The 8489-nt window shown below is 43.1% G+C and overlaps 1 protein-coding gene across 1 annotated transcript; it reads left to right on the top strand.

Moving 5' to 3' along the window:
* The first annotated feature begins 907 nt into the window (after positions 1–907).
* LOC148000726 (disks large homolog 5-like) lies at positions 908–8112 on the top strand. The gene is made up of 5 exons (XM_087586978.1): positions 908–1107; positions 1848–2010; positions 3173–3304; positions 3763–3939; positions 7555–8112. Exons 1-5 carry the CDS (start codon positions 1032–1034, stop codon positions 7637–7639), a joined length of 633 nt encoding a protein of 210 aa, XP_087443104.1. The 5' UTR covers positions 908–1031; the 3' UTR covers positions 7640–8112.
* Positions 8113–8489: the final 377 nt, after the last annotated feature.

The raw sequence follows: 8489 nt of genomic DNA, 5'->3' as shown, positions 1-8489 counted from the left end.
TTTTTATTTATTTTGGTGAATTGTTCTTGGGATGACTTTTGTCTGTGGATCCTCTGAATGTAGTTCCAACGGTGGCCAGAGGAGGACACCAGATACTGAGTTATAAATGATAGTTAAGCACCCTGTAGGTCCTCTGAGTGAAGACAGCAGGTGCTCAGGTGTGCACCATGATGTGCTACAGCTTCTCTGCTTCCTCCTGCTCTTCCTTGGCCAGCAGCACCTCTGCATTCTGCCCCTCCATGGCTCTCGCTTGGGTCTCAGTTCCTCCCTCAATTTTGGGGATATTAACTTTAAGAATGGACAGAAAGTTTACAATTTGATGTTTGTTCTATACCTGAGAAGCTTTTTTGCCAGGAAAAGGGAGTTTCCATTGCACAAAATGGGATGGTAAGACAGAGATTTCAGGAAAAAACATGGGTGAATATATTAAAACCATGACCCCTCTCAAGGCACACTCCATGAAACAACATACTCCAACTTGCATACATTTAAAGGTGAAGGAAAAAAATATTGGCCTCTGGGGAACAGTAACAACTGTAGAAATTGGACTATATGTCACATGCATGGACACTGGGTTTATACATTTCAGGAAGAAGAATATCCCTCATCCACGGTCTTTAGACCTTTGGCTGTTAACAAAGATGTTCTATCCATTTCAAGGTCTGATACAACTCTCCCTCTCCTCAGCAACTGAGTTGTAATGAAGGAGTGAGAACTCTGAAGCTCTGGAAGGAGAGTGAGCGAATGGGTGTTCCTGGCTCAAAAGTGAGTCTCTGGAAAAGCCACTGCAGAAACTGGTCAGTCTGGGTGGAGGTAGTTAGCAAGTAAGCTATGGCATTTCCCACTGACATCACCGGTAGTGTCTTCCCTGGAAATTCTCTTGTATCCAGGAGACACTAGAATGTTCTGTGATGTCAGCAGTGTTGTGGTGACACCAACTGCCTGAGCGATTTCCCTTCATTTCCTAATGGGTTCCCGAGGAGGCATGTTCTCCAGGATCCTCAGTCTCTTTCGGAGGGACAATCATATCCATGCAGGCACCAGACCAAGGCAGAGGGAGGCCAGCCTTCTATCATGTTGGAGAAGAAGACGAATGGAGGAGGTCAAGTGAGTACTGGGCAGGGCAAGGGGAGCTCCCTGGAGCAGGTTGGCTTGTGTTGGTCCTTCCAGGAGTAGGACGTATGATTTAGAGCCTCAGTCTTCCTAATGGCTGACCCAGACACAATAATTTCTGATCATTAGTTTGACAGAAAACCAAGAACTGTTATATGTCAAGGGGCTTTCCTTGGATCTCTTTAGTGTCCTGGGCAGTGTCAAAGAATACCAGGATGAGCCTTTATAAGAATAACAAAGTGTCTCTTCCAGGATCGGCTGTTGAAACACTTCATTCTCAGCAGTGTCCTGTAGATTACTTGGGTAATTGATGCCAAGAGGGATACTCTCCTGGTCATATATCAAGGTCTCAGTTACTTTGTCCTTGAACACACATGATTAGGGATTCAAGATGTTAAGCAGTTTGAACTCAAGGACTTACCTGCCTCACATCAGACATTAGCTGAGAAGGTCCTCCAATTCTTCTTGTTTAGGCCAGCTTTAGAATTTCAGTGACAGAGGAATGGCTTTAGGAGGTGTGGTCTATATCTATGATGGCATATGTCATCATATGGCTCTGATGGTGGGAACAGGGAACTAGCTGAGTTCAGCTTAAAGATAGCTTTCTTGCTCTGTCAGGGATTCACTGTATCTGTAGAACTGTTCATCCTCAGACTTCTGTTTAGAGTAAGCATAGTTTTTCTTGACACTGTGTCCACATATATGCCTGTTTACTGGTATTTATCTACCTACAGAGTTTGATCAGAAGGCATCGTCCCAACCCTCCACGACACCTGTTGAAGAGGAGAGAATGAAGCGTTTGGAGAACATCAAAATTGCTCTCCAGAAGATGCAGAAGGAGAGAGATGAACTCGGGAGAATCCTGGCCGATTACCCGGGAAAGAATTTAAATGACAGGTAGTCACAATGCAAGTTCTGTTAAATCCACATTTCCTCACATCACAGTAGGCTACAACTCCAGGGTGTCCTCATGGTCAAAATCACTTTCCTGATTGCATCAGAATGTGAAGTTCAGATGGGAATGGGATGGTGGCACAGGCTATTTTAATTCCTACAAACGTAAATCATAGCCTGTGGCCTGATTGAATCACAGTCTGGGAGTGAGGGTAGTAGTGTGTGAGCTCTCATTGTGTGGTTTAAGGAGACTGGACAGGTGTTGGCTTGTGGGAATTTCTAGGTGCTCTGATTATAACCAATCATTGTTGTAATTGACGTGGAGGTGCTTTGGGTTCAATAGGTCCTGTGAAGAGCTGGAGGGACCCAATCCCACTTGCTGCCTCACAGTGTGTGACTGGACTGACAACAGGGGATCACTGGTTTTCTCTGATTTTATTCATTGTATTTGGAGATAATGCCACATCCTTATATTTATTTGGCATTCTAATTGTATTTGAGAGAGAGAGAGAGAGAGAGAGAGAGAGAGAGAGAGAGAGAGAGTGTGTTTTGTGTGAGTTTGTGTGTGTGTATGCATGTGTGAGTGTGTTTGTGTGTATCACTTAAGATCTGGGTATTCTATGTACTGATTTGGCCTGAGAATTATCGTGTGTCAATTTCCATGGCATGATAATGATGAGGGTGAGAGCCTCACTGTGAGCAGTAGAACATTTCACATCTGCTCAGGTGGACGCACATGGGAATCTCCTGGTGCGTGTTATAAATTCTTTTCCCTGTAAATACTGTTCATGTTCCTTTGGGTTTTCATGTAGCAATAGATTCTATGATTGAGAATTGTTACCTAAGAACAGGAGAATACTCTTCATGGGCTTAAGTTGGAGCCTGGATTGTGACACAGGGTCCTCGAATGTTCTTGGCAAGCTAGTCTATTCCTTCAAACCCCCTCAGGGAGCTCAAGCAAATCAGCTCCCTCCTTCTGTTTCCTGGCACTGCTGTCTCCGTGTTCACAATAATAAACTTAATAAATATCAAATGACCCAGTACCAAGAAGCAAGGGCGTGGCATGTCCTAGGCTGGGGTAGTTCAGGATTCAGTCTGAATTCATGTAATTCTTGAATCCTTCATTCATAATGTTATTTCATCCTTGGACCATGCCTTACCACAGGAACAACTTTGAGTCTGAAATGCTCACGATGCAGCACCAGGAAGTGATGACCGACATGAAGAAAATGAGTGAGCAGGTCAATAGAGCTTTGGTCAAATGTACACACCTCACACTGGAAAATGACTGGTACTGGTGAGTAACTTACAAGGTTGTGACCCCAGCACAGGACACAGCATGTGTCAGCCCATTCTTATCTTTGAAGTAAAGTGAGGATCAGGCTTTTTAGTGTTTGAAGCAGACCAGGAAGCCTGTGTCTAAGGAAGGCTCTAGGACACACAGGACACAGAAAGATTGGCCTCCAAGCGACATTCTAATAAAATGGACAAATAAGCACACATGGGGATTAAGTCCTCTTCTGGGAAAAACTTGAATCAATGGTGTCAGGTTTTTGAGAAGTGCCCTGAGTCTTCTGGAATGTGGCTCTTTTCTCCATTTGACCTGTATCTAGGTCATGCTCCATGGCTACTGTGGACTTTGACTATAATCTGGGACTCTCTTCAGATCAGGACCCTAGAAGGAGTAATGGACTTGGAGACGTGGGAGGAAGTTGGAGACTAGCTGGGAGTCACCATTTTTTCTTTGTGTCTCAGCCGCAGCTTCTGCCCCCTCCTAACTGAGTTGTTTGAGCTGAAGAACAATGCCCAGAGAGCACGGCATGAGAACAGGGAGCTTCTATGGGAACAGATTGCACTGGAAGAGTCTATTAAGGAAACAACAAGGTTCTGTGGGGAAGCCAGTATGAAAATCCGTGTAACAAGCAGCCTCGGGTAGGATGAATGAAGCATCAAGGGCAGGTTTTCCTGATATCTAAGCATAAACCAAGTCAAACCAGTTTAACCTTTCTCCACCTTATCCAGACACTCTCCTAGGTCTCATCCAGTTGTTCATCTCTTTGAACATTTACAAAACTTTCTGTGATGTTAGCTTCATGCAAGAAACTGGAGGATTGACAACCAAATCCTCCTGCTCAACTAGAAAATGCATTTCCTTAAGGGGGATCTGTTGATCACACACTGCACACTTACATGCCATTATGCTAGCGGGATGCCATGTGGTAGCCGTCTTTGTAGTGCACAGAACTGATTAGAGTTCAGTTCAATTGCCAAAAGAATGGCTCTCATTGTCAATCATGATGGGGCTTGTGGACTTTCTCTCCTTTTCCCCGTACATTGAAAATGGTCCCTCCTGCCTGTCTAATACGTGGTTTCTAGTGACAGAGCTTGAGAAGCAGTTTGTCCGTCCTGTTTTATGTCAGTGTTTTAGTGTTCTTTCCTGTGGCTTATGTCCTGGAGCTGACTGGATGAACAGGGATGTAGGAAAGACTTCTCTCAGGGTGAGGGTTTGTGTGAGATATGTGAGGATTAGAGGGATATTTTTGTCCAGCTCTCTCAACCTCGTGTGCCCAAGAAGTGCATTCCCTACACAGGTTTACTCTATAAGGGATGGAGAGCAGTGTCTACGCTCTCACTTGACACATTTCCTTTGCCTAATCTGTATTCAGCAACTGTTCTTCCAGCCTGATGGCCTCCCCATTCTTTTCTGCTTCTCACTTATGATTTCTGTTCTCTCTCTCTCTCTCTCTCTCTCTCTCTCTCTCTCTCTCTCTCTCCCTCTCTCCATCTCTCCATCTCTCTCTGACTCTGTGTGTGGGGGGTGTTTTTTGTGTGTTTGTGGGTACATATATGTGTGGTCATGTTTATGACTATGGTGCATATTGTACTTTGGAAGTTGTTTGTTTTAATTGTTTGTGATATGGGTGTCTTATATATATAAGTGTGTGTATATGTGTGCTTTTTCACATGTGTGTGTGAAGTCATCAAGTTTCTGAACACAGACACAGACACATATATATATATTTATATATATTGTATAAGTCTATATGTGCATATTTAGAAACATGTAAAAATACACACACACACACACACACACACACACACACACACACACCACAAACACTCTGAGAGAGAAAGAAGAAGAGAAAACATAATCTTTCCAATTACATTTTAAACTGTTCTTAATGGGGTCTTGATCACTATTCAAACTATTTACACTGGGAAAACTATTCATAAACATTGATATTACTTGGAGAAAACTTGAATAGGGTACAGGGATGTGAGGAGAGGCTGCTGTGTGAAATCTATATACCTCAGTGTCGAAACTGATGACTCAGGGCTCTTCTGCCTTCTTTGCTCTCAGTGTATAGTAACACTGGAAGGTCATGTGGCTTGTTGTGTCTTCTCAACATCCTGGTTATGTTAATCGTTACCTGCCACCACTTTCTTTCCAGATTGGCCTAAACTTGGTTGAATATACCTTGGCTTTGGAGTCTGGCCTGGAATTTGTTAATTGAAAGATTAATTTGCTTAGAGTTGAATCTGCAAGCAGAAGATGTCCAGGAGTTATGCTGAGGTGGAATCACATCTTTGCCTCAGACAGAAACTTAGGCTCAAAATCGTCCAAAGCACTCACCCTGTGTTGTGTTGTGGCACTCTTAACCATTGTTATTCAAAATCATTTGATCTGAGTGAAAATCATCTGTAAGGAGGGTTTAGAACAGTGATGACCCTCAGACATTGCTGGAGGTGTCAAATGGGTAGCCCTGTGAGAAGCTGTGTACAACTCTTGTGAAAGTTCAACCTTTTGACACAGCGATTCCAGAACAAGAAGTAGGTGTGAGCAGAGAAACTGTGGCACATTAGTGTTTAGTGGTTCACCTCAGAGCAGCCATGAAGCAAAATTACCCAGATGTCCATCAGTCAGAAAGTGAAAAGGTACAATGTTGTCCAGCCCTTCCATGGACTGCGGCTGAGTTTGATTATACCTGCCAGCATTTGGCTTTGAATTAGCCTTCTCTTACTCGAATTATATCTGATAGCATCCCAGTACAAGTTTTACCTTGGATTGTGATTATGGAGATTTCCTAGCTGTTTGTGCTGGTAGTTTGTTTCCCCTGTCAGGTACTGTATGGTAAAGGGACCTCATATTGAAAAATGCAGCTCACTTTGCATGCACTGGGAAACAGTGAGCAGAGGACTGAAGAGGCTCACCTGCCCCACCCCCCAGTGCTCTGTTTCCTGAAATCAGCCTCCTGTGCACGGCCTTGTGACCTTGCTAAGCAGGCTTGGCTAACAGGCCTAGATGTCACATTTCTAATTTCTGATTTTCAGGGGAATACACTTTATTGGCTGAGCTGTCTTTAGGCTATGCTCACTGTGTACTTACCCCACTCCAGGTTTTTTTTTTTTCTTATGCCACAATAGTAGACTGGGTGATCCCTTCTATTACCATTAACTGGGAAACTAACCACATTCTGCAAAATACTCTGCTTGTATATGTGAACAAATATATTTGGGTGAGTTCAAAAGTGTGTATGTCTGGGTGTCTGTCTGTCTGTGTCTGTATACATGTATGTCTCCATGGACAATATAATCTTCTAATGACCAGGATGAGGAGAGAATGGAGGAAAGTCTGCAGGACCCCATGAATCAGCAAAAACTGGTCACTGAGCAAAAGGCCTTGTCTGAGAAGATGCAGCATCATTTCGGTGTCACTGAGAGGATTTGAAAGCACAGGATGAGAGGACCCAAGTAGATTCCCTGTACTTATAAACTGTCTTATTGGGTGTGTGACTTTCTCCATAGTTCTCAGCACCTGTCACCTAGGAGCAGCTCAGAATATTTTTCTTGTCCATTTTAAAAGAAATTCCGTCCATGAAGTGTATGTGATCCATAGAGATTCTGGCTATTGTGTACTGATCCCTCCAGTCTGTGCTCTCTTGTATTATCTGAGCCCAGTGCCTTTAGGTCTCCCCACAAATAGTTTTACGATACACATAAACAAAGGAGTGGTATAGTTTATTTTCTGCATGAGTATCTCCTTTAGACTTCAATGCCTACCCTCGGCAAGATTTCCATGCAGCATATTCTTGCCAAGTATAATATCACTTCAGTGTGCATGTACTTCTTGAGATATTGTTTCTCTGGGTCTTTGCAGATTTTGAGGTTGTCATGTGGACCCCAGGCATATTCCTGCACTGGAGGAATAATAATAGTCTTCATTTCAGTGATGGCCAGACTTCCAAGGCCTTCCTATTGTTTTCTAGTTTGTTCATATCTCTCCTCATCTGACATTGAGACATTGCTACATGATATTAAAATATAATGTATATGTATGATTGGAATTATCTGCTGTTCACTGTTTAATTTTTAGCAGTTTTAAAAGCTGGGAAAATATGCAGGCCTGTGGGATCTCTTACCCTTCTCTCTTGGGCATGAGAGAATGACCTCAGATGAAAGATCATCCTGGATTATCCTGCTGAATTGTGCTGCTGTGTATGGGATAAGTGACATGGCAGGTTCTCACCAGGCCTTTTCCACCCCTAGGTCTGAACACTGCAGCAGAAGCTTTCCCAGGGCACAGAGCAGGACTACAGCTCTCAGAGACAGAACTGTCCACCAGGAGCACTGAGGGTGCAAAGATTGACACCACCTCCCACATCTCAGTCCTTGTAACCATACCAATCTTGGGCTAAATTTGAAAGACCTTGAGATGTGGCCTGGAACACGCCTCACGTTTAACCTTTTGACGACTTGTCCATCAACAACCAACCACTCCGAGTGAGGCAGGTCTACATTCCTCTTGAGGAGATTTTTACCATCTTACCTGCCGTTCCGCTGTGTTTGCAAGGCCAGCAACAGGCTGGAGTTATATGTTGAAGAAACAGCAGTTATTGAATGCTGACTAATTTACTTGTTATATTTGTTTTTAGTTTGAAGTTTGGTTTTATGCATTTGGTTTTATTTGTTTACATTTGAAGTTTTGTTATTTATTTGTTAACTTTAGTTTTTTAATTAATATGCTATATTCCTAATGCTATATACATTGAGCTCATTGACTCCCCACTTTAAAATGTTCTTGAATAAATTAATGTTTGCCTAAAAATAACAATGTGACCTTTAACCCTTCACTCACAAGACCGTCCTGAGTCGTGTGTGGTTCTTCCTCCTGTAACAGCACAAGTGTAAGGCAACAGTGGTTTTCTGCAAGTCTCCTGCAGCTTAGGCTTCACCATCAGTTCACAGCCAGCCAGAGCTGCACAGGAAACTGTGCTCTTTATGTAGACAGTTTGTCGTGCTCTGTGGATCCCACATTCATGGCGAAAATTATCCTTGCTTCATCCTTGTGCTCACAAATTTAGCTTCCTTTATAATGACAGACAAAGGAGAAACACAGAAGTATTTCTCTAATACATTAGAGGAAATAAAACCATTCAGTAGGGGAATATAAAAAGCGATCAGGACACACGGAGCTGTATGCC

The sequence above is a fragment of the Rattus norvegicus genome, chromosome 15, assembly GCF_021556685.1.
Source record: "Rattus norvegicus strain SHRSP/BbbUtx chromosome 15, alternate assembly SHRSP_T2T, whole genome shotgun sequence".
In the NCBI taxonomy this organism is placed as follows: domain Eukaryota; kingdom Metazoa; phylum Chordata; class Mammalia; order Rodentia; family Muridae; genus Rattus; species Rattus norvegicus.
This window is presented reverse-complemented; position numbering and strand designations above follow the sequence as displayed.

Excerpts from the sequence above, each read along its gene's own strand:
- LOC148000726 (XM_087586978.1), top strand. The coding sequence starts at position 1,032 with ATGCAGGCACCAGACCAAGGCAGAGGGAGGCCAGCCTTCTATCATGTT. Across the intron at positions 2,011-3,172 it reads GGAAAGAATTTAAATGACAG|GAACAACTTTGAGTCTGAAA; the intron begins GTAGTCACAATG and ends GCCTTACCACAG. Across the intron at positions 3,305-3,762 it reads CTGGAAAATGACTGGTACTG|CCGCAGCTTCTGCCCCCTCC; the intron begins GTGAGTAACTTA and ends TTTGTGTCTCAG.